This window comes from Lates calcarifer, linkage group LG20, assembly GCF_001640805.2.
Source record: "Lates calcarifer isolate ASB-BC8 linkage group LG20, TLL_Latcal_v3, whole genome shotgun sequence".
Classification (NCBI taxonomy): domain Eukaryota; kingdom Metazoa; phylum Chordata; class Actinopteri; family Centropomidae; genus Lates; species Lates calcarifer.
This window is the reverse complement of record NC_066852.1, coordinates 6,642,134-6,669,507: the sequence shown is the minus strand read 5'-3', so window position 1 is coordinate 6,669,507 and position 27,374 is coordinate 6,642,134. Positions and strand designations below refer to the sequence as shown.

The window sequence follows — 27,374 nt, the reverse complement described above, 5'->3', positions numbered from 1 at the left end:
TGCTGCAGTTTGTGAAACCTCAGAGTGACACACAGTGCTGCTACAAAACCAAACCTACATTTTACAGGTATTATAAAAATAGTTGTGTGCATAAAAACATTTTGTATGCGATTGTTGTGCTAAATGCCATCTTCTTTGAGTGTGTGTGTGTGTGTGTGTGTGTGTGTGTGTGTGTGTACATTACAAACCATTAGCAATGCTGTTTATTTCTAGTTTAAATTTTTTCCCAGATAGAATTTACTACATCATGCTGTGAGGTTTTGCTGACCTATCATATTAGCAATGCAAATAGGACTGATTTAGACCTTACCTCATACAGGATGATGCACTGATCTAAGCTGTCAGAAAAAAGTTCCAATCTCTTGAAAAATGATTCTTCAGAGAAGCAATACTAAAAATAGCAGGTCTTAAGGTAGGAGCTATTATGCTATAAATGCCTCAGCAATATTATAAGAATAAGAGTGAAGCTGGATGACTGTCAGACCGAGGGAGAAAGAGAGAAGGAAAGAGGGGGGTACTTGCCGCATGCATCTAGTAATGGATAACCTTGGCCTACACCTTAGCTTGCAAAGAGAGAACACAGCCGAGTGCTCACTTTGTCAGATTGTCAATATGTCGTCAGGACGTGGAGGCAGGGTGGATGTGGACTTTAGAAAGAGTTTACAGATTTGATCCCAGCAAAAACCGGTATGTTCATGAACTGCTAAGCACTGAGCACATTCTCACTCTTTCACTTTGTACTCTCTGTAGAGTTCCATGAAAGTCCAACATGTTGTAAGTGGTAGCCACATGCCCCATAAAGCCTGCTACATCTTGATTACAGAGAAGAGATATTAACAATAATGTATTTGTGTATTTGTTGTCCTGTGCCAACACACAGCAGATATATTGTCATGCCATTGTAGGAGCAGCACAGGTGTAAGTAATAACATTAAAAACGACCGGATTCCAGCCAGTAAGCTGGTTCCAGAGTCCTGGTATTGTGCAGGCTGGTACACTGGTGTGGCTTACTGGGTCACTCAAAGAAACTGAGCTGTAGGTAATAAGATGTGTTTGACCTGTGTTTTTCCTGCCAGGACATGTTAAAAAAAAAAAAGCTCTGTTGAAGTCTCTATGCTCCTCTCAGCTACTTTATGGTCTTTGTTTTTAGTATTATAATTCCAATGTCTCAAAATTAATGTGATAATAAATCTTGCTATTAAATGTTGGCACTATAATGAGAGCTTGGTTATTTAAGAAAATAGTGAGTCCGCAGGCCACAGCCCTGACTCATTCCACCCAGGCTCTCAGCACCCCCTTGTTCACATCATTACCTACTTTGCATTTTTATCTGTCTCAGCTCTTTTAATGACTGCTTCAATCAATGAGCTGCAAATGAAAACATGCCTGAGCAGTTTAAAGTAGTCCTGTGATTACCTTTGATTCTCGCCAACAGCAATGCAATAATTACTCAATGTGCGCAGACATATGTGTGTTTACCACAGTTGTGTTCATGATTGGCCTGGCTCCAGACCTCTGAGTTGCTGTCCACACCTCGGATTTTTCACTTCAATACAGCATTTCAGTTCAATTATCTGGCTAAATGCGTACAGTAGATTACAAAAGGAACATGTTCCCAGAAATAAGTTGAATTCCGTTTCCAAATTCAGTTTTACAAAGCAGTTTATGCAACATTAACATCTATGTAACAGAGGGCATGTTTTGATAGGCATCAATGACTGCACTATCTGGACTATCCTTGTTCCATGACATGTATTGTCAGTACATTCATCATAAAAGATACATTAAAGAGCCTGGATGTTAGGCTCATTTTTATAAAAGCAACAATAATAACTGATTTTATGGCCATACGGTGGCAGGTATAAATAAGTTGTGACCAAAACATAGACAGATGTCACATTTTATAGATGCAGTGAACTTGATTTAGATTGTCAAAGAGTTTCTGTATGCTATCGTAACAGATAGACAGCCCCTTGTTATTTTACTGGAGCCCCTGCATTGCTGGACTAGTCTTGTGGTAATGTATGAGAGGGCAGCCTTTTTTCTGACATTGTTAAAGTGGGTCTGAACACAGCCTTAGCTGCTAAATGTTGCACTGCTTTATGTTCACCAGCTAGTTGCTACGTTTATCTGCCACAGAAAGCTGCAGTGAAACCAGAACTTTCTGTCCCAGAGGTAAGAAAACCCTGTTTAAAATCCTATTAGCGTTAACTACACTTATAACTAAAAAAATCATCATTATCAGCCTCCAAACTCCCCAGATCCCAACCTGATCCTGTCTAATGGAAGCTCTCTCAAGTAACATCCAGATGAATGCTGGAATCCAAGGTTTCCCAGGAGAACACTGTAACAAGACGATCAGTTATTCACTTTATCTGTCAGTGGTTTTATTGTTGTGGCTGATGGGTGAATGTTCTTCAGTGGTCTTTATCAAACACCATTTCCCTTAAGCCCTAGATGCTTGCAAGTCCATATGTGAGTTGAATGTCTGTGTTGTCTGGCCCCCTCTTCTCTCTCTGCACTCTCCCAGAGTTTCTCTCCTCGTGTGTTTGTGTGTGCCTCTCCCCCCTCCCTGCTCTGTTCTTGTGTGTATAGAGCTTCCTTGCAGGGGCGTGGCTCGGCGTTGTAGTGCAACAAAATCTGGTACTGAAGGTATGGAAACATTACAAAATGACTGTTTATGTGTCCCGTCAATTCTGGCGCCTTTATCTTCTTAGAAGTATTGAACAAAAAGACTTTGAGCAGCTTTAAATAGAATAATGCACTTCTATTAGAATACAAAACATCAGCCTTTACTTACTTTTGGCAGGTAATGAGTTCAAAGACTACAAGAAAAATAAACCAAAAATAATCTCACACTTATTTTTTTAGCAGGGGGAACTGAGTATACATGATGCTGTGAATGCAGTCCCTACATATCTCCCTCATACTATGCTGCAGTCCCATTGTCTCCACTGCAGACTCTCACAGTAAACAGGCATTAATGAAGTTTACATAGGCTAAAGAGTTGAGAGCTTTTTAAGAAAATATTGCTCTTATTAAGTGCGTGAGTGGAATTCTAATTAGAGAATAATCTGAGTGGCTGAGCAACATTTATAATGTAAAAACGTATGATAAATAGGCATAACATATATATTCAATTCTGTAATAATGATTTGAGCTCCCAAGTACACCTGCACACTCTCTGCACTGCTTAGGAGTTAATCTTTAATTCAAGTAGCTGGTGAGATTCTGTGTCTATGGGCAATCCAAATAAATCAATTCTCAGACTGACTGGTGATCAATTAGTCCCAAAACGTAGATCCTGAGGGACACCGGCTCTGCTGGATCACTAAGCAGCTGAGTGCTCTGATTAAAATGTGACTGATTTAGAGTGCGCCAATCTCCGTCTGATTAATGACCATTCTCAAACACACACATGCACATGTGTGGAAAGATACAGGTTTCCTCTGAGAAATCAATAAAAGCATTTAAAGAGAACTGCTCTGGTTTTGGAAATGACAGGTGAAATATACTCAGGAACAATACCTGCAGAAAATTTCTGCTGCTGCTTTAGGATGCTGTCATTTTTCAGGAGGAGTTTCCCACAAATGAATATGTCATACCTTTGAATTAATGGTCACCTAATTATTAAACACCTTCCCTGAAATTAAGGATTTGTGCCCTCAGCATGAAGCAATTATACTGGCAATAACTGATGTTACAGGTTGTTAAGTCTAGGTCACTTAGGGAGGAGCACCCAGAGCACCAAGCTTTGTTTTAAAGTCCCCCAAAAAGTACTGACTTTGTCTTCTCAAATTGATACCATTATCACATTTATTTTTTCATATTTAAATACTGTCAACAGTGTGAGTTGAGAGGTCATGAGAAATCCAAAATATGCCATTATACTCTAGGTTCATTTCATTGTGTTGAGATATTTAGGTTTTATGTGTTCAGTTAGTAGTTTGTGGTATGTGTAAGCAATGTTCCCTCTAAGCTGCTCCCGCTTTCTCTGTGCACAGCAACACTATGTAGCGCATAAAATTACAGTGTGCCACAGTGTGCACGTCTGATGTCGCTCACAGTGGTCCAAGGAATTCTCAGGGAGTTTGTGTGTATGCTCAGACACATGAAAAATTAGGGGGAACATTGTGTGTAAGGTATGTGTAAGGTCTGAATCAGCATTGCACATCATTACACTGCAATTTTCCAAATTCTTCTTTGTAAAACTCTTCAGACATGACAGGCTTTAAAACCTTTGCTGTGTTGATATGACTTCATGTTTGAGGTCATGGTCACACTGGAAAAAAAGCTGCTCCAAAGTCACAGTTCTCTGCAGTGTTAATTCCTCCTCTGCCCACACAGGCCCTCCAGGGCCTGCTGCAGCAAAGCTCCCCACTGCATCACACTGCTGCTATCAGGCTTCATCATCACCACCATCAACACTGTTAGGAAATGGCTTCATGCTGAGGATGGTGTGAGCCTGCTGCTGATAGTGCTGTGTCTTTGGACTCATCTGTCCCGTGCCCTGTGACAAACACCAGCCTACATGTCAGGTGAGTTCCTTGCAACAGCCATAAAGCTGCAATGTTTCAAGCACCAAGGCATCAATTATTATGCACAACATCCGATCTCTTTCCAGCCGTGGAGTGCTGTAGCCTCTACAGAGGGATCACAGACCTCTGAAGAGGCCTCAGTAGTGTCCTTCTCTCACACACTGTGGACAGTCTACTGCACAGCCTCCTGTTCTACATGGGATATTCAGTGCCTCAAACATTTTCTATCCTCAGTGGTGAAAAGAAACAAAGCACATTAACCAAGTATTGTATTTGTTTATTTTTTTTCTTTTAGGGGAAAATTTTGTAGTTTTATCTCCACTACTATAACTTCAACTGTTGTTACCTCTTACTTTGAGGATTAAAGTTTCTGCAGGTGTTTTCAGCTCCTCAAGATTTTACATACAAAATATAGGAAGACTTTATAAAATATGATACATTTTATTACTCAAACTACCATACAGTGGTAAAAATGTGCTCTAACTCAGCCACTTTCAAATACATATATATATATTATATATATATATTTAAATGTATCAACTTACAACTCAATAATGTTTGTAAAGAAAATCTCTGGAAACTTTACATTTTCATGACAATACCTTGAGTAAAGTACATTTACTGAAGTAATATTTTCAAGGACTTTTACACCGTGCATTGTTACTTTTACTTAAGTGAACTAAGTGAACCATCTCTTCCACCTACATGTCCTGATTGTATTTTGTATTCATTGTATTTTCAATAACCTTGTCAAATATTTGTTTGCAATGTTCCTTTGTCATTATGCTCCATGGGAAATGATTTACTCCACATTCACTTCACACACCCACAGAGATGATCTGTCTGTGTATATTACAGACAAACAGATATTACAGATCAAACAGGTGATTTAAGGAAGAGAAAAGAAAGTGAATCCAATCAGTTATTTTGTGTTTCCTAATTGTACATAATGTAGATCAATTTCCTGTTGATTAGTCACAAAATCCTAAATATGGCCACTGTCAGTCAAGAGTCTAAAACATGACAACATGCAAGAGGTCCAAGCCAGGGTGAATACTGTTAATAAACACTGTTGTTAGTGTAGTTGATACATAGAGATCCAGTAAGACACAGCAGGAGACCCTCTGACTCATTTTGTACTGGAGCTATACATGAGAGGATTTCTTTCTAAAAGATGAAGCCAAAGGCTCCACAAAGACTCAGTGTATTTGTCTTTTATGTTCAGACTGTACACAGAATATTTCACACTCATTGGTCAATTTGTTCAGATGAACTTCTTCGTTATTTAACGAGGGGATGTATTTCATTATTTTGCTCACATTTTCATCACCCACTGGCAACAGGAGCTGAGAGCGAGCCAAACACGAGACAGATTAATGAAAATAAGAAGGCTGGTGCTCGGTGTAGCCGCAGACGAGGAGACCCATGCCGATTGGTTTCATGGAAATGTGGTGGAGGGAGAGGGGCTGTCCGTGCTATAAAAGCAGCCTGCGTGTGTGTGTGTATGTGTGTGTATGTGTGAGAGCGGAGCGTCTTGGAGAGGACTGTATCAGTCAGCTGGCCGGTGCGCATCACACATACCGGGATCCACAAACAGACACGCGCAGCGCAGCCATGAGTGAGGTAGGTGCTTCTTTTAGGATGGAAAAACGCCTTTTCTGCTCAGAGTTATCCTCCAGTATCACGGCAACTGGTTAATGCAAAAAGTTGTCAGACCAGGAACAGTAGCAGGAACTGAGGACATTTGACGACGCGCAAGAACAGTTCGCTTTTAAACGTCGCGCTTTGTCCAAAAACGCACAGAATCCTGAACAGCTTAGTTTTTCATGCTGCTTGTGAAATACCATGTTGTTTGCCCTAATGATCAGAGAAATGAATGGATTGTGGCTGTGTGGTCAAGTGTAGGGTTGTTTTGAATTTGTCTAAAATAGGGTTCACACATTTCTGCGTTTCACATAACAACCGCGCGTCCGAGATTAAACATTGACCACAGTAAAATAATAATAATAATAACGACAATCATCATAATAACAGTAATACAATAATAACTCATTTAAGGATTTTTTCTGAACATGGTCAGTGCAAACCCGTTTCCCACTGTGTCCCGGTCAATGATTCCTTCTGTTCTTCATGACTGTGATGATCTGACTGGCTAACATACTGTACATTAGGGTCTGTGATATTTTAGGGAGGCTGAAAATAGGCAGCAGATTTGAACATCAAACCTCACAAACTTCAGATGACAGTTAATGTGGGAGAGCCAGCCCATGAGTCTATTAAATACGTCTTCACTGGTAAATATGTCTAAACTATGGTTTAACTTTGACATTTCAAACTAAAGCTCAATCCAGCATGAACACATGCTGGATGAAGCAGAGGCAGTATTGACCTACTCGAATTGTCTATGCATGATTTGATGAGGCTGAGCCATTACAACACGTATGTGGACCACAGAGAGAGGTGAAGAGTCTCTGATAATATCAGAGTGGAGATTAGAAGCGAGCATGGCAAGAATCTTCTCTGAAAGAAGAGCACATCTTACTGTACAGTCACTGAATTATTCAAGGCTTGCTGCTAACCCAGAGAAATAAAACATTCTCACAGTGTGCACGGGGGAGCACAGAGCTCCAGTAAGACCTCATCAAGAGTTTGTTCACCCTAAGGAGCCGGACTGATGAAAAGCATATACTGTGATTCTGCTTTTATTCGGTGTCCTGCTATACATGTTGAGCTGCCTGAGGTGGATGGTGTCCAGTCCTGGCAGCTACACACCATCACCCTACAGCTGCAGCATGTAGTCCACTGTTGCAGCTTCAGTATGTATTTGCTGGAGACTTTCCTCAACAATATGAAATAAAATGGAACAAATTGCTCTGATAATTGTTTGAGGATGAGATGTTACCTCTTGATCAGTGCTCCCACATCTAGTCTGCCGCGAACACCCACCGCCTCTTCTGTCATTATGAATCTTTTATTGCAGACTTGAGATGTCTTTTTGTACAGTGTCACACAGGATACAGTCACTGCTGACTTCTTCTATCCTCTTGTGTGCGCTTAGACAGTGAAGTTCCAGTCTTATAAATAAGACATTACACAAAGGAAAACTCAGGAAATTTGCTTGCATCTCATGTCAGTGATGGATTAGAGCTGAGCTCAAGACAAGAGTATGTAGCTCTGAATGAATAATTAAATAAAAATCAATGGCAGACCCCATCTACCCCCACACTCTGCTGCTCATCCTTACCTTTATCCTCAGACTCCCACAAAGTTTTAATTGTAGTCTGGTGCTCATCAGGATAGTTGGCACTCCTGTCCACTTTTCAAGACAAAAGAGAGGAATCTTGCTTAATTACCACTCATCGCCTGCCTTCAAAGCCTGATCAATTATGCAGTATCTTTGCCATATAATAATAAAGAGTCTTATTTCTCTAGGGGCATGTGAACATTGATAATATCATCTCAGGCAAGTACAGGCAGTATATTGTTGATATACACTCCTATAAAATCCATAAAGCTGTGGTTCACTGTAACTGATTCCACTAAATCCAAACTGCGTGACAGCCAGAGAGCGCTAGCATGAGTGATAAAATATTAAAAGTCACACAAATTAGCCAACACTGTAGCTGCTTGGATTTTATAGCATTTTGAAAATCAGTATCATTGTCAAATTAATTATTATACTTTGCTGTGATTAATGTGAAGATATGAGGCCATAACCAAGTCTCCACTGGTATTTGCTGTGGCTGATTCATCTCTGGTACTGTCCATAAACATCGGCAGTTGAGGCTCTGCAGTGAGACTAGCTTTAAATGTGTTGCTGTCGCATAGTAATGAACAGTTCAGCTTTCCAGGCTGCACTGCCAGCCAGTCATGACTTTGAAATTACAGTAACAACATTTTGGACACATGCAGACTGCATTTCAGCCATTTCACCATTTATGCTTCATATTTGCCATAATCTTATATAACCTATCTGTGTAGATATTTCTGAAAATCAACCCAAATTCCCATCATTCCTATTTCCTCCTGCCTGAATGCATGTAAAACTCTCAGTGACTCCATATATAATTTTTTTGGTTATCTTTTACTTTTGAACTCGTCTGTAGATTGTTGATTGAGTGTAACCGGCTGTCATTGGTGACAGCTGTTATGTTGTTTGGCTCATATGATGATCTGGAGACTTATTCCTCCTCTGTTTAAGCCTCAGGTTGTTCAACAAAACTTTAATTAGATGGCACTCAGTGTAGAGGCTTCAGCCAACTGTGTGCAGTTGCCAAGATATGCCAGTTCCACCTTTCAGATTTTCAGCAAAAGATAATAATTTCTTCCATACTCAGTAACCAGTTAGTTTCTCACCACATGCACATACACAGCACCCTGGTCGCTTAGGGGGGCAAAGGTGCTCATTATGTCAAGAAGTTATTTGGAATGTGACTGCTGTCTGTCTGTATTTAAGCAGAAGGGAAAATGTCCCAAAAATAAGAAAAAGGACATGGGGTCTGTGCTGCTCACACACAGTGGAAAGTACAGTTTGTACAGCAGAGTGTTTCATGGAAGCAGACAGATGGACAGATAGATCAAGCTTATTAAGATAAACTAGGCTCATGGTCACAACAAGAATCATATCTGCCTCAATCACCTGGAGTCACATGGCAAAATATTCCTCAGTAACAATTTGTAATTTCTGAATTAAGTTGATTAAAGTTTTAGTCAGCATCTTTACTCTGTCCTTTTTCCCCACCAGTGAGAGCGCTGGGCTGTGAGGATGTCACTGTTGGTCAGTCATATTCAAATCACTTTGCTCACATGGAGTATGCAGCAGTGCTGCCTTCAGGGACCACTGGCAGGGCTTTTAGATTCTTATTCAGACTGCATGTTTTGTCTGTCTGTCTTCTGACTGATTCAAGAGTTCAGTGGATACTGAGCACAGAGCTTCAGCAACAATAGTTAATTCATAACATTCAAACACAGCCAGGCAGACCATCAGATTATTTCAGTCTATTTCAAAGTAAAAACAAGAGGGGGAGAGTGGGAAATGTTATTGTGCATCATGTACATAACTACAGTAAATACAGTGGGTCAAAGTTGAGCCAGAAAATAACTTCATCATGGCAAAGTCCCTCAGCAGTTAACTTGGTGATGTACAATGTTGTGATGTATAATCATAAACAACAGGAAGATGTCCTAAACTACAAAAACAGGACACAGTTATAATAAACTGAAATTATTGCTTAATTTTGAGACATCTGACACTGTAGAATTTCCCACCCCATCAGTATAACTGACAAAGAGTATTTGGTGTCAGATTCTGTAACCCAGGAAAGCTTTTAGTGGACAACTCCAGCTGCTAAAAGCTGATGCAAATAACACTCTGGACAGAAGTAGAGATATGAATTTCTTGTAATATCTCTGTAATTCTGCTGCAGGTTAATTGCAACATGTCGTGCTTAAGTGCTGCTTGACATTAGATTTTGTAGGATTTGACTGGCCCTCAGGATGTAAAGTCATTTTTGGATTGATGAATTGCCTTGTGTATGTTGGTGGGAGGGCAGTGTATGAATAATTAAATGGCGATTCCTGAGTCATCTGTATGAAATCTCTTTGAAAATGTAATTGCTGAGAGACTGCCATAAGCAGTATTAAAGGGGAAATCATGTTTTACAGACGACATGTCCTTCGGTCAATGCATCAACATTTAAGTGGTCTCCTGCTGCATTCACCTACCCCATACTTTAATTACAGTGAGAGTGGCGGCTATGGTGGCTACTTGGCAAAGCCATTTGTTTCATCAACCAAAGTGGACCAGAGTCCTTTTTATTAAATTAATGAGATAAGAGTGTTAAAAGTTGCTGATCAATGTAAAAAGGACAGTACGCTGAGATGGGGAAAAGTGGTTGGGGATGGATTTTCCTTAAAACTCCCTTTTGCTGACTTAAGACTGATAAAGTGATTGAGATCCAAACTAAAGTGGTGATTAGAGAAAAAGCCTCTGCAACTCTGGAAGAAATGTTCAAAAATCATTGGAAACGTCTGATTTAATATGACTTTTTTTACTACTTATTGACCTGAAACATAAACACGTTTTAATATACGTGATTTGTCGAGAGGCATGTTGGCTGACCCTAATCCCGCTTTAAACAATGAACAGAGATTACACTGAAATAATCTGTAATCCATCTAAACTGTCAGCAGGCTTTGGTGGTGCCTTCGCTCTCTGTAACCCAGACTCCGGGTAATCCTAGCTTCTGCCGGGCTTTGTGGAAAGAAAATGACAAACATCAGTGAGTGAGGAGTGGGATGTGAATGGTCACCGCAGAGCAGATTACATTTGAACTGTCAAGACGAGATCTGTGTTACAGTAACATTATCATATTTTGCATAGAAAGTCACAGATAGGTTTACCCCGAGGTTCTTAAAATGTCACACATCATTTCTCAGGATTTGCTTATAATCTCCCAGAAGGAAAGCTGTTAACACTGACATACTGTTTCATTATACACAAGAGACCACCAGCTGATTTCAATCTGCACTATTACAATGTCCCCTCAAAGGAATACGAGAAAAACTGTTAATTTACCTCACAAGTGATAATAACACACACTACACCATCCATGTGTCCGTTAGAGACTATTCACCTTCACATTCCTCTCTAGTTTACACCAAGGAGTCAAACAAATAGAAAAACTGGAATTTTAAAACCAGCAGGAACTGTACAAAATCTCTGCTGTGCTTGCCTGTAACACAAATAATAAAGTCACAGCCAAGTGAGCCAGCTAATTAGAGCAGTGATCCAACAGAAACAACACATGATGCAGAGTATCTGAATAAAAATACCTCCTCATCATTAATTTTGTTTTTGGCTTGAGATCCAATGCATTCTTGTTTTTGTCTCTAAAATGGTTTACCACACCACTCACTCACTCACTCAGTCAAAGCGCTGCCCTCAATCTGTGAGCAGATAAAAACAGTATCTGTGGAGCATTTAGTTCCCCAGGGTGTTTTTTTGTACCTGGAGTAAAGGATGCAACTTGAGCTGGATTTGATCCCCACTGAACACTCAACAGAGAAGTAAAAATGTTTCTTACTTCCCCTTTTAATTATTCCTTCAGTGTGTTTACAATTGCTTTTTGAAAGAGAGAGATGGAATATTCTGCACAGTTTATTGTATGCTGCTGGGCGGCTCAGACTCTGCCTAATGCATGCTAATGTTCTTTGGTAAATCCATGCTGTTATACCATTAGTTTTACGTGAATAACTCCAGCTGGAGGGCAAACTGTACCTTCTTTGTACTGTAATGATGCTGTTAAACAGTCAAGATGTTGCTGCTGGGTATAGCAAATCTGTTGAGATTTAAAGTGGCATCGCACTCAAATTTCTAAAGCAATAACTACAACAACAAATCTTCATGGTATGTATACATGCAGATGGTTTTGTTGTCATATATCTCTTAGATTTCTGCCTCCATCCCAATGCAGTGAAAATGAATGGGACTTAGTGGCTCTCACAGTGTGAACAGTTACATTTAAATAAAAATCGACAACATGATCTCTTCTCAGAAGCAGTGTTTCTATATACTCTGGATAATGCATTGACCTCACAGGCTACACTTTTCATAGGGACTATTTATTTGGTATAAAACAGCTCCAATGCAAACCACACAAAAGCATATGTTGTGAAAGTTGTCCAAATTAAGCAATAAAATACACAGATTGTAACTGACCTCTAAAATGACACAGATGTTTTCTGATCAGCAGGATGACACCATTTTTCTGTGCCTTCCGAAATCATTAGAAATCACTGTTGGAAAACTACATCTGATGGGACAACAATATGAGTAAGGTTTGGTTAGGTTTAGGGAGCCACATCATCATGGTTACAGTGATAACCACTTGTTTAAGGTTAGGGAACAATCATGGCTGACAGAAAGAAACAGCAGTCAAAGCCCCACATTTACTCACCTGACTACCCTCTTTGCTCACAATGGACAAGAGTAGTAATCACTTCAGCCACTAGAGGGCTTTATCTTGGGAGGACAGTCATGGATCATCCAGAGTAACGGACACTGGAGAGGAATATTTGATCATTAGATGACATTAGATGCATGAACCACAAACAAAACTCCTTTCTCCTCCTAAACCTAAATGGTTATAAAATCAATCATTATACAAGTATTAACACAATAACTTAACATTAGCAATTTTCCCTGCTAGACGGAGATGGTACAGATGACGATGATGTTTGGGCTTACTTTATCAGTCACTAGAACGTCATTATATTTGTCCCCCCAGTGGTCCCTCTGTTTTACCCTCTTCTCTGCTGACAGCAAACTGTTCTCAAGATTAATGCCACCAATTATACTGAAGTCTGGTGTATAACTGACTCAGTTTAATTAGTGACCACATCAGCATTAGAGAGAATAAGGAAGTCAGCCAGCTTTCATATCCTAACTTTTCTGTCTAAAACAACAACCTTACTGCACTCCTACCTGAAATGCAGGTAATTAATTTGAATTTGTTGTCATCATTTTCTGTTTCATTAACGTAACTAGTAGATGAATTACCCACTTTGTTGTGGACAGCTAATGAGTTTGAAACTGAGGAGGGCCTTGGATATATGGAGAACAGTGGAAACTAAACTGAACCTGCTTAACTGTCCTGACTTCACACACATAAATATCAGAATATAGTCAGCAGTATTGTTTAGTTGCATTGTTACTAGTTGGCACTTCTAACCATGCTCTGCAGGGGCTGTCATCTCCATTTTAAGACAAGACTCTGGTGGTAAAGTTTACAGCCTCCCACACTATCACTATTATTCTGTGAGGCACCTGAGAAATAGTAGTAAGTCGACTCACAAAATGAGTGAGTGAAATAAACAGTGGCAATACAATACTAAGTTCTATTTTAAATTTGGTTGTACCTGCGCTGTAAATATCTCAGTGTCCTCTACAGCAGGTTACATCACCACAGTAACTCAAGTTCCTGTTCATATTGCAGAGCTGTGAACATGCTTTTAAAGTAGCTACAGTAGGCTGATTTTTTAATTACACTTTACAGTATAGTCCACCATGATTGCCACCAGCATGGCTTCACACTGCTTGTTCAGTCAATCATCCCTCAGCAGTGTCTCTCTTCCATGCTGTCATCCCTGTTTCCAGTCTGGAAGTGGGGAAGCTGCTAAGAAGTTGTAATGGTGCTGGGATGAGCTGTCTGTGACCTAGTTTTGCTGTCTCCTCGTTAAATTGTTAATAGATCCTGAGTGCAGCATGGAACCTCTCTGGGGAGCCCGAGCTGCCATAAGAGCCAAAAATAGCCCCCCACATACTGGGAGGGTGATTTATTTATTTTACCAATTCCTTCCATGTCCACGCCAACCCCTCATGCCAGTGTTGTGCTTTATAAACTCAATGAGAAAAACACATATGAACATCATGTAAAGAAGCAGTGATGGAAACAACAAATCCTTAGTAAAACTCATTCTGTTTGTGAATGCTAATTTGAGACTGTGCTGATAGTTAACACCAATCTGCCTCAGAGTGATAGCTGTATATAATTCATTTGTATGGATACACTCAATTGTATTTCACCAATAACTGTTCCTGTTGTAAATTAGAAATCAGAAATGTAATGAAATGAACACAACTAGTTAAATGCAGTAATCAACCCAAAAAGACTTCCTCTATTTCAATTTACTTTAGCCCAGACCATCAGTGAAAATCATTTCCAGGGTAGCCGCCTCTGCATATAGTTGTTAACCTCTGGTTCAAATGTAGCACAACAACGAAACAGCATTTTAAGCTTTTTGAATCACATTCTACACAACTATGATATAACCTATGGGTGTAAGTAATAATATGTATAATTTATTTTCTTGTGTTCTGAAGTAGGGTCATACCTTACAGGCTTTAAGGACTAATACTGATATTTGAACATATGGTAGACTGTGGGCATGAGACTGAATATTTTATCAAAACATTCCAACAGTGGATTCTGATCTAGAAACTCTAGGGTGAACATTATAATTTCTAGTATTCATCAAGCTTTGTACATTGTTAGTCAACCATGGCAGACAGAACCATATGTGGCACATACACTGTGCAGAAGGACGTCATCATTAGCAGCGTGATTATTATCACTGCTATCCATTTGTCAAGCTCTCTCTGTGTTCAGCATATGGAAGTGGGAGCAGGCAAACACCGTGGTTCCTCCTCTGGGACTGTGACAGCACGGCATCTCTACACAAGCTGAGCACAAGCCATGTTCGCACACCAGCCAACAACACTGTGTTAGGTTCAGTTTAGCACACCATGTTATTGGCACTGCAGGCATGGGAGGTTCATGATCTCCTCTGCTCTCATCCAGCTTCCTAATGAGGAGCTGTCCTGTTTGGCAGTACTGACAGAGTGTGTGTTGCCTTGGATTTGTGTTGATGTTTGTGCATCAGTCTGGAGTATGCAATGAATATAATCACTATTACAGTAAATTCTGATAGAAAACTGTAGACTGGATCTGCTCAGTGAGCTCATCTCACTACAAGGCGAAGATTCAAAGCATGATATACTAGTATTAATGCTGTTGTCATTATTGGCAATAATATTGACTATACAGGTTGATTAAATACAAAATCACCAGACAAGAATGTCAGGCTTCAGTCATCCTAGCAGCGCAGCTCTGTGGATAGCGATCTTGGTCCTTCAGTTGGCTGGATCACAACTGAAATACCTCAGCAACTATTTCATTGAGAGGATAAATCCGAATGACTCAGGTCACAGTTACTTACCTGGTTAACTATCTAAACAACCCATAATGGCAAAAATAATTGCACAGGAGGATTTACATGATCACCTGATTATTTGTATTGCGCCACCCTGAGAGTCTTGTTTTAGGTTTTTAGTGAAATGTCTCAAAAACTGTTGGGTGGATTGCTATGGAATTTGGCTTAGATTTTGGTGATTCCCTCATGTTTTGTGTAATCTGCTTATGTGCTAAACTCAGATGGTTAATATGGTTTTAATAATACCTGCTTAACATGATGTTAGCACTGACATGAGCATGTGAATGTGCTGATGTTAACATGTAGCTTGAGGCAGTGCTACATTAACATACAGCCTCACAGAGGTGCTGCTAGTGCGGCTGTAGCTGGTTTTAGACAGTGAGTGGTTGCTGCCTGGCAACACTTGTGTTCTGTATTTTGAACTGACAACACCACCACCTGCTACCTCCAACCCTACACCACAGGCTGCTGTTATCCACATACTGTAATCTCATCACACTACTAAACTGAGCAGGTTGTTGCTTAAAATAGAGGAAATCATTAATATGACATCAATCAATCAATCATCAATATATGACATGATTAATTATAGCAGGTTTTGTTTACTAGGAGCTTTCAAGCTGATGTTGCTCCAGTATGTTCTGCTGGTGAAGAGGTGTGTCATTCAGAGAGCTCAGATACAGTAAAATCAGCTCTTGTATCATTCCCTTCGCTGTGGTTTCTGTGGTTGCCATGGTCACATGGTGAGCCACGGTGACAAGCTGAAAAAGTTAAATCACTGTAAACCCAAAGAACTGTGTACATTCATGAGAGCAGCAATTTAATTCAGTGCTGCACAGGAACAGGTGGTATAGTAAGGAAAGGATTTTTCACAAATCACAGTTACACTTTAGTGACCCCAAATGACAGCAAGAGGCTACTGTTTGAAATCTAAGGACATCAATTCAATCCCCAGAAATCATGTGAGTTTTTGTCAGTATAAGAAATGCCTCATTATTAATATCAGATGAATGAGGAGGTGGAGTTCAGCCTGTGTTGGACTGTTGGTGTGTTCAGGTCTCTCTAATGCAGTGGAGATTAGACACTGATTCTGACACTGAATCACCATTGTCACTGAATTAATTACTTCCTCATTACAAACCTGTCAAATGACAGAGAAAGCCACAGAAACAAGCATAATCTGGTAATTCAAATATAAATAGACTGCTCAGCCTATTGTGCTGACCTGCAAACTGAACAAAATGGCAACAGACTGAACCGAAGACAGTCAGAGTCAGAATGTCAATAATGACAATGTCAAATAAGCCACTCTAACTCTACAAATACAAGCCTTGTGTTACTTCATCAGTAGCTCTGGAAACCACAGCTGAATACTGGACTGTATGCAGCTTCCTGGTGGACACAGCTGGTAACTGCAATAACTCTGGTTAGGAGACATTCATCACTTCTGTGGCAGTGAGAGGATTTACTACCAGTCACCATACTTAAAAAATAATTTGTGGGACAGCAGGGCCACAGTGATAGGATTCAGTTCTCTGCTGTGGTCACACTGGGTGATTTAGGCTGATACAATGGTGGTAATTTTACATAAAATGCTGCTTAGCGCAGCTTTAATGCATGGATAGTTCTGGTATGTCATTACATCACACATCTTTTAACACTGTGTGAGCCCAGCAGGTTCCTACTGGCTGTTCTGAAGCCTAGATTAAAAGTATTTAGATCCCAATTGGCTGCTCCCAAATGTAGATTAAAAAGAGTCCTCCGTCATCGTCACTCTGAGTTCACAGCGACCTGCCTGAGAAGCTTAGCATTACCATATCTCATCTTTCAAATCACGCTTCAAAACTGTTTTCTAAAGACTGTGATCATTTACTTTGCCGTACTTTCATGATTCTTCATGCTGCTTACCTCTAACTTGATGTTATTTTACTTCCCAAAATCTCTTGTAAAACATTTCACAAAGCTTTTCTAATTGTGGTTTTCCTAAAAGTGCTATAAACATTCCTCCTCTTCTCTGTTTTGCTGATTATATACCACAGATGCTCATGTGGCAACTGCTCCTTTGCCAGTGTTAATCATTGTGATAGCAGGCTTCCCAGCTTGTCGTCCCTCGCCAGCTTCTATGTCTGCTGTGATGCTTTGAATGAGACAGAGGCAGGTTGAAGTCAAGGTCACAGCTGACAGGTGTGAGGGTTAATGAAAAGTGGACGGCCACAGACTGAGAGGAGTTTGGATGTTCTACGGTGACAGCTGATGCTCGTGTGCATCAGTCTGCATCATTCTCTCTGTTCTTTGACCTGTTCTCGCTCATGCAAAGATGCCTGCATCATCATTTGTACAAGCAGCAGACAGGAGATTGTGTTTCATGATGATCTGCTTTCGGTTGGTGACATGTTGAGTTTATTTTGTCTAGTTGATACCTTTTAGTTTAGGTTTTTCTGTTGTGCTTTCTAAGAAATAGGTTTTCCAATGTGTGTAGCCCACCCACTTAAATGAAACAGTAAGAGAGGATTTTTTCATTGAGAAAGATGGGTGTAGTCAGTTTCTACTTAAACGATCACATTAAATTGCCACTTTTATCAAAGTAATAAGTAATAAAGTCAATTATACACCGATCAGCCATGACATTGTGACCACTGGTAGATGAAGTGAATAACATCGACCATCTCGTTATAACACAATGTTCTGCTGAGGAACCTTGGGTCCTGACATGGATGTTTCTTTGTTACGTACCACCCACCTAAATATTGTCACAAACCAAGCACACACCCGTCCAATGGCAACAACACTCCCCAATGTCAGAGGCCCTCCCCCAGCAGGTCCCCCTCATACTGGCAAAACAGCTCTGACCTGTTGGGGCTTGGACATGGGATCTCTGAAGATCTCCTGTAGTGTCTGGCACCGGAACATTGGCAGGTGGGTGGTGGGAGCATCATCCTGCTGGGGGAGGCCCCTGACATTAGGGAGTGTTGTTGCCATGTGACGGGTGTGTGCTTGGTTTGTGACAATATTTAAGCGGGTGGTATGTGACTAAGTAAAATCCAAGTGAATGTCAGGACCAAAGGTTCCTTAGCAGAACATTGTATTGTACAAGATGATAAATGTTATTCACTTCAGCTGTCAGTGGTTTTAATGTTATGGCTGATCGGTGTATAGCCTATGTTTACAAGCATAAGCTAACATTGGCCACTAGAAGCTGCTGGTCGCACCAGGACAGTTATCCATTAAGTCATCCAGAAGGCTGTGCAGTGTTAATATGCAGAAACAGTTTTCATTCAGCTCTGATATCCTATAGTGTACTTGATTTTAAGTCACACTAAAAAAAAGGCAAACATCAGCACTGCTGCACCCGCTGAACTGCTGCTTTCTTTTTTAACATTCAAAATTCCTATTCAGGCTTTGAGTCCTTTGTTAAAAATGCTGCTGGCAGTGCCAAGCCTGAGCAAAGACCGAGATGGGCCATGACAAACATCTCATTTGAAATTCACTCATTGCTTCTGAAAATCCTCGTATGAATTTTTATGTAAATGCTCTTTTCTTCTCCCTGTTCCATGTTCATTAGGCACAGTAAAAAAAATGAGCTGAAATTAGTGAGAGGAAACCTCCACTGGAGTTACGCAGAGAAGGTAATAGTGTGGAGGAAGGAAAGAATGGCAGTGGACTGTCCATGACTAACACTCTGAAACGAATAGATTAAAACTGATTTAATTTGTACATTATTTTACTGCATCGACAAGCAATATTATCTTCTCTGTTAATGCAACTGAATGTATTTTGTATCACAAAATACAATGTTACAAAGATGACAAATACTCCTAAATCTGATGCATTATTCCTTAATACGTTTATTTTGAAATTTCTTTGCTTTATTGCATTAAGTTCCATCACTGGCTTATGACTTTTTGTCATAGTTGGAGACAAAAATAACCATACTCAGGATACTTTTATCACAACACGGCCACTCAGCACAGACACAAATAGCACCCACACCTCCTCTGGGCATGATCAGGGAGATTTTTAAGTGTCTCATGAATTCTACAAATATGTAAATGAGATCTAATATGGGAGAACTCATATCTGTTGGTGGGTCTAAAGCCATGGTCCATTTGCTTAGAGTATGAGAGAGTTAGTTAAAGCAAATACTAAAGCGGGACAAATTTAAAAAAAAAATGACAGAAACAAGCATTGGAAAATTTTGACCTGCAGCTTATTGACATCAGCTTAGTGTATTTATCTTGATTTCTCAATATTGCATTGCATCTTCCAACTGCACCGAGACAATCACTCAAACATTATTGTTTGTCCGCTCTGGCTGCCACTGAACGCTCGCTATTGTCCTGGTGGGTGGAGGTGTGATGTATGGTACCGTCAGTGTGTGGCACTGCTCCTGTCCCGCTCAACACCACAGCACAGTCAAGCAGATGAGAGTCAGCGTGGTGCTGGGAATCCCAGCGGCATTTACTCACTTTGATTTCTGTGTGTAAACAGAGAAACAGATGGCCACACTGCCAAACAAGTTTCTCTTCCACTGGCTCTCCATGATGGCACATGGGATATGAGGAGGAAGATGTTTTTTTGCCAGTTTTATTTTTCTTTGTCCCCACCTGACTCAAATACATCAGAACTGCTCTGGCATTTGAAATTCATTGAATGCACATGATTAATAATTCAGACTGAGCTAGGCGAGATGGAGAGTTGGTCTGTGAAATACAATGTGCACTAAATCAAATCACTCCCACATCGCTCAGCTGTATGAATTATGCTCTCATACTGAGAACACATCGATTTTGTGAATGCTTATAAAAAATGTTATCTACAGACTAAAGCTCAGTGTGATGCAAAGTTTTCTTTTTGCCAAGCAAACACGTTTAAGATGTGAGTAATGCAGCTGAGGTAAACCTTTCACACACTGTGGTGTGTAGCATTTGGAGGCTGTCTTATTTTGGGAACTGAGTGCATCTTGTAATGTTGTGGAGCAGCACCAGCCTGTCAGGGGAGAACAGTTGGGAGCTGTTAGAGCAGGCAGAGAGAGCGTGCCTCTGCTGCAGAAACATGGATTATAGATCAATATATCTCATCCTGACTCCCCTCACACAGAGCAGAGACTGTCCTCTAACATGTTTATTGGGACTGGGTTTAGTGTGTGCATGACTTCCTATGACATTTTCTCTGTTGGGAATATGAGACTGTATGTTGAAATTTGTATGGTGATCACTGTATGACTTTAAATTACAGTAAATTAACATTTTGTGGAAAAATAACAAACAAATTCTAATAGGTTAAAAAGTTTGATTTAATTCCCATATTCACATATGGTGCTCTTGCTTAAAAAATGGTGATCATATTTTTCTCTGTTGTCTTTGCAGAGACAAGTATCTGGACCAGCGACTGGAAACAGCAAACCATCTGCTGGCCAAGGTATTTTCTAACCATCATGTTCAGTGAGATGAAAAGTATAACCATGCAGAAATACAGCTAATTTTCATCAAAGTGATGGAAGAAGTATTAAGATTTTTTACTTAAATAAAACTGGTTTTATTTGTTGGTTTTAGCTGATTTAGACACTTAGCACCTCACTTAAATATACCACAGCTACAAAGTAACTAGTAACTACAGGTGCCATAACATTTCACAGGGAAATGTAATGGAGTAAACAAATGAAGTAGCATAAAATAAGGATACTCAAGTAAACTACAAGTAACTCTGAGCTGAATGAAGACCTGTGCTTACAGTACCTGAGGAAATATACTTAGCTACTTCCTACCAGCAGTTTATATACCACTGAGGAAAGAGATGTAAATAAACAGCACAACCAACAAGTCAATGTAAATGTAACTGGAGGTGACACTGATCCTGTAAGGAGTTTCAGAACTCTGTGGCAGACTGGAAATGTGATCTGGTTGTTATAACGCGTCTTTCTTCTTCTGAAGGAGCAGAAGTATTACAAGACTGGGAATTACAACACTGTTATCTTATTATTCAAAGGAACCCCAGTAAACCTCCTCAGACTGGATGTTGACTGTAATCTCTCATAAATACAATAACACTCCAATAGTAAACAGATCAGACAGAAGAATAGATGTGAATATGTCTCTTTTCTGCTTTTATATAAGAAACAACACACCACAGTGGTTATGGTTTGCTCCATCATAGTAGCAATTTACAGGAAGACCTGTAAATTGCAAACTAGGCCATTGTATTGTTGGCATGATAATGTAATTCAAATCCCTTGAGTTCTAAACAGTAAAACTGGGCTCACAGTACTTGACAGGACCCTTTGAAATTCATAAATGGTGTTAAGTGCAGAACTGTCACTCTGGCAAAATTAGAATAAACAAGAACAAAGGTCTGTTTCTAATGAACCTCAGACCAGTGAATCACTTTGTTTTCATGACCTCAGCTCAGGTGAGACAAATGTGAGTCATTTTGACATTTCCTCTCTGGCTTGCAGAATTAACAGCTGCTAACTGAGCTCTGAGAAAAGCTGGTATTTTGTCATGAATATACATTTAACAGGCTGTGTTGTGCTACTGGGTTTCCTGCTTACAACCATACAAACAGATACCATAAATCCTTTAAGAGCTCTTTGCAGTCTGAACATTTACTAAATTAGGTTTCATGGCAGCATATGATACAATACACAGAGGACTCACTCTATGTAATCTCCTCCACTTCTTATAGGCAACCTTCTCCTCTCACAGTGGATGCAGCAGGTTAATAGGAGCCCATTCACTGCTAAATGTCTCCACAGCCCCATTCAGCACATAAAGCAGATCCCATGTACCTGGAGACCATGTGTCACCTCCCCTCTCTCTCTGGGGCTGCTGATAACACTGTTAAGACCCATCCTGAAATGGATTTCTGTCCAAACTTCTGGGATGATGAAGTGTGTTGCAGCTCAGGCTCAGTCCGGAGGGAAACACCTCAGCAGTGATCGGGAGGGATTTTAGGCAGCTTAATTGAATTTGATAGAGGCGTGAATTACATTCAACTGACACTTGCCCATTTTCACACTCTTTTTTTTTTTTTTTTAATCCCTTTCTGTTTTTTCCACTTTCCATTGTTTTTACAGGACTTTGCTGGTCTCATACACGTACAGTGTAGGAAAGGCACCTTTTAAATAATCCTTAGATCAAACATTATAGGATTTAGATTTAAGAGAGAGAGGGTGATAAATAAAAAAAAGAGGAGTAGGCGGTACAATAATAAGACACATTTTACACACATCTACACACTGTCCCTCACTTACTGTTGTGTACAGAGAAATTCACTTTTTATATGTATTACATAGAAATATCAGGAACCCTCCAGATCACTTAAGTCTACTCTAGTTTCCTTGAGCCATTGTGTTACAGTACTGCAGGAGGTTTACATAGATCCAAATAAACAATAAGGATCTTATTGAAAAGTCTTTAGCAGCTACAGTAAAAACTGTCCCAGAGCAAAACAAATTCAGAACTGTACAGTAGCACTTTAGATTACAGTCTGCAAATTATGGTGTAAATAGTTTGGAAACTGACAGGGTCCCAATTAAATACTTACTGCATACCTACTGGTAGATACAAGAGAAGAAGTGCCAGGAATAAATAGGTAACACATTGGCATTGAGGAAGGACCTAGAAATAAATCACACTGTGTCACATCTCCAATGTAATTTCTTCACCTAATTAATTTGTAAGTATATAATTACAATTTTTAAATATAGTACATTATACCATAAGTAATTTCATTGTAATATCAATACTGTTACAATGCAATACCCTCATTTCCTGTTTTCCTGTTACCCAGCCACAATATGTCTTAGTTGGTATCTCCTCATTCCCTAACATAATATCTTCCTCCCTTGTAAATTTGTATTTGTCATTTTTATTTTTATTTTTTTGTCTGAAGCAAAACCAATAATAATCTCTTGGCTTCATTTAACCTGAACTTAATTAATATTTGGTCAACTCCAACAGCTGTTCCAGCTGTCAATTTTCCCTGAATACTGAATTTTAAAAAAGCAATTAAAAATGAATTATGTATTTATTATGAGGAAAAATTGTGGATTTAATGCATTTTTCTCCAAATGTTGTCAACATAAATAATGTGGAAGTCTTTTAAATCCAAAAGCTATCTGCCATCCTCCTGCCAACTAGCTCACAATCTGACAGTGACTCATGACACTGAATAAGGGTGTCATGACATGTTGGATTTAACTGAAAGGGCATCATGTCTGTATGAAAACCAGTGACTTAGCTTTTTCCTATAGACACAGTATCTCACAGCTAAAGGGAAGACAGGTGTTTCCTTGTCAGGTTTTTGTCTCCAGACTGTGGTTCAGGTTTTACACTCATGGCTTCACAGGTCAGTGTTTTGTGGTTTTGTTGCTCAGTATTTTCTCGACTGAGTCTTCATCAATCATTGTCCACATACACATAGGCTGCCTTAAATCTCACTGGAACCAATTTAAACATGACCTTTCACAAACCTCTTATGGAAATAAAGTGGCAATTTGATTCATTCATGCAGCAGTGAAACACATTACTGAAAGTGTGATGTTCCTGGCTCATAAAGTCTTATGCCCTCCGTGGTGTAAAGGGCATCAACCCCATGGAGCAGGTGTGATTGTAGAGAAAGAGGCTGTGTGTGTGGAAGACACAGAGAGGTTTGTGTGGCTTCTGCAATCATGAAATATGAATTTGTTTTCATTGTCACATGTGTCATCGAAGGACTTCAAGGGCAGCCAAAGGTTCCATCTAAACGTAAGTGGGTCATTTGGAAAAATCACTGTTTATGCTAGAGCGCACACCTTGCACAGCAGGTCAGCACAATCATGCACGGAGCACTGTACTGCATGACAACTGTGTTGCTTGAATAAACAACTGACCTTTTGGTGTTAGTGAGTGACTGAGTAGCAATGTGTCTTATTGCATTTCCTTTTCCACGAGACCTACAGTAAAAATTGAAGCAACATCCCATAAAACCACTTTACTTACACCTGACATCTGCTCTGTGTGTCTGAGCAGTCAGCACTGACCTGACATCAGTCTTCACTGTATAGTTACATACAGGTGGATTAATGGATAGAATACAGTATGAGTAATAATAATAAAAAAAATAGAGGGGTTTGTCTTCTGTCATTAAAGATCAACATCTTCTCAGTAGAGAGCAGTTGCCTCGTTAGCATTGTATATCCAGCCATCTCTACTGCCCTGAATGAAGACACTCTCTAAACACTGCTACAGAATAAACTGCCTGTAAACACTGCAATTAAAATTTTATTGTCTCTGCTCATTTTATGAGTCCAAGTAGTTGTTGATTTATTTTCATGTAAAATAACATTTGGAATAGCAGTTACTAATACGGAAGTACCAGCACAAAACAAATATGGACTTCAAAAATCTGGCAATGTAATGGTAATGTAATTTAACCCAAATGTAATGGATATAGTGTTATATTGTCACTGCACAGTATTTTAATCTTCACATGACCTGATGACGTGAGTGCTCACAAGTCATAAACATGGGAATCTTTCCCATGTCTGCCATCCAAATAATGTGAACACAGTGGTACTTTGAGCTTAATGGAGCTATGGCTGTGGCCGTGTTCCAGGGTGAGACATTTCCATGTGTCACCCTTAACCCTCCACTTACCCCACATCTAATCTAAATGGCATTAAATAACACACGAGAAGCTTAAGATGCTTAGACATAACACACATAACGTCTCTGGGACTCACTGTGTTTAGGCTATAGCAATAGAGCTCCAGATGTTACGTGACTTGGTTTGTTTACACCGCCATGTTGGCAGGAAAAGGCTGAGCAAAAATGAATGGCACCAGTGCCAAGTCAAGCCGTCGGAGCTCACTTCACACTCGAGATTTGCAGAAACTGAATGAAATATTTCAAAACTTGATAGACTGAACAGTACTGACCCTTACAATACCCCTGGTGTACTTTTCATGAGTACTGAGAAAGCCAGAGCGAACAACATTCCAGACCTGCAGTATCCAGACATCTACAATTATCTGACCAACTTCCCCCTGTCCAACAAGTTAGCCCTGCAAAATCCATGCCACAATGCATAGGTATAAAATGTCTTTTATGAAAATAGAACCATTAGAAGTGATCACTGTAAACTCTGCTAAATGCTAACATCAGCATGCTGACATGCTCTCAGTGACAGCGCTGACATTGATGCTGTTGTTTCGAGGGTATATTGTTATCATGCTGTCCATTATAGTTTAGTGTGTTAACATGCTAATGTTAGCTAATTAACACTACACACTAAGTACAGGCTGATAGGAATGTCATTACTTTTGCATACATTTAATCATAACCCAAAGAAATGTCTACATTGATGATGCCCCTAAAAATGAAAAGACAGGGGATCACCAAAGTTATCACAGTTTATCTTTAAGGGATCTTTTTTCTGTCTTGGCAGTCCATCCAGTATTTGTTGAGATATTTCAGTCTGGACTAAAGTGGTGGACCAACTGACCAACTGACAGAGAAAAACTAGAATGGCAATATCAGACATTCACTCAAAAGGAAGATAGAATTGCAGCTTGAGGGACATCAGCAAAACAGCTTGAAATGTTGTGATCATAAACAGAATAAAAAGAGTTTGAACAAGACATTTATGAATCACCCTCCTGGAGACTGATAAAAGCCCTGAGACACATCGATCCTGCCCTTTCTCACCACTCTCCTCTCTGCAGATGAAAAGAAGAACAACCTCCCACCGGACTTCGACATCGACATGGACAACCCTGAGACGGAGAAGGCTGCCGTCGCCATCCAGTCGCAGTTTAGAAAATTCCAGAAAAAGAAGCAGGATGTGAAGTCGTAAAGCGAGTGTCGTCAGCTGCGTCTTCACCTGATTTGGTCCTGGTCTTGCATGTCATTCACAACTGTTCATGAACTGAAAAGGAAAGGTGGGAGAGGGATTCATGAGGGTGGAGGTCAGGGGTCTGGTCTGGGGGTTGAACAGTAAATCTTTGTGAAAGTCTGTGTATGATTTCTAACTTATAATGACTATTATATACTAAAACAATACATTATGAATATCTTGGTGTATGTATTTAGAATTTTCCTATAATTTTGCTATTTCTGTTTTTTACTTCAATGATACTTTGCAGTGTATCTGCAGTAGAACTTAAGTACATATTAACAGTGTTTCTCATGTCACATTCAGTGTAATATACCCATGTAAACAGTACGTTTTCTCATGAATTGTCAAACAAATTTCATTAATTCAGGGGGAATATATAGCCAAATGCATTTCTGTGATTGACACTTAAACTTGCATCATAATTTGATCAGCAGTCTTTGCAAGGCGTCATAATCGAAATATGTTTGGGCTCTGCTGGAGGTCTGTTAATGGCATTTCCCTCTGGCTGGGTAAAATGATCTCATACAGCAGCCAGCGCTTTCATGCTGTACGTCTGGTGCTTTTGAAATCAAATCAATGTCTCTAATTTGTAATTCCCCTCCATCATGTATTTTCACCCGACGACATGTGTGTGTGTCTTTGTAGAGACTCTAGATGTTGTGCTCGTGGTTCGAGTCCAATTGTGTTTCTGTCATTGTTCATGTTCGGTGTGATTGAATCAATATCATTGTTCAGTTGGCTCACACATGTATACTGTACAAGCACACACACTTATGCATGCAAGCTTGCACAGATGCACATACACACACACATGCATATACACTCATACAGAGAAATAAATAAAGAGTTGTAAAGAAGTGCAAGTTGATTTACTATCTGTCATTTCATACTGTTTAGGCTGCAGTGAGTGCTGTTATGTACTAGATATATATCAGCAAGGATCCAAAGAAAGTCTGTGTATATAGTGTACGGTAAGACTCCATCACCTTCATTAAGTGTGAGCACATATGAAGACAGAAGGTAGAACAGGATCCCATGTGGTGGTGGAGCAGAGCCAGCAGGTGGTTGATGAGTGTCCCTGGACATCATGGAGGTTATGGTGGTGATGTGGAGGAGGTGGGCTGTGCAAAGGTAGGTCTGAAAGACAGACTGCCAGAATTTCAACAATGTTTAAAGAATGGCATCCAG

At 39.8% G+C, this 27,374-nt stretch overlaps 1 protein-coding gene across 2 annotated transcripts; it reads left to right on the top strand.

Moving 5' to 3' along the window:
• The first annotated feature begins 5,959 nt into the window (after window positions 1-5,959).
• Window positions 5,960-27,054, top strand: pcp4a (Purkinje cell protein 4a). Of its 2 annotated transcripts, XM_018690973.2 has the most exons (4): window positions 5,960-6,161; window positions 20,678-20,729; window positions 24,023-24,055; window positions 26,014-27,054. In XM_018690973.2, the coding sequence occupies exons 1-4, from the start codon at window positions 5,964-5,966 to the stop codon at window positions 26,142-26,144; spliced, it is 414 nt and encodes a 137-aa protein (XP_018546489.1). In that variant the 5' UTR covers window positions 5,960-5,963; the 3' UTR covers window positions 26,145-27,054. The 2 variants fall into 2 exon arrangements, with proteins under 2 accessions (XP_018546489.1, XP_018546492.2); XM_018690976.2 differs by lacking the exon at window positions 24,023-24,055 and having other exon boundaries at window positions 5,982-6,161.
• The last annotated feature ends 320 nt before the right edge of the window (window positions 27,055-27,374 follow it).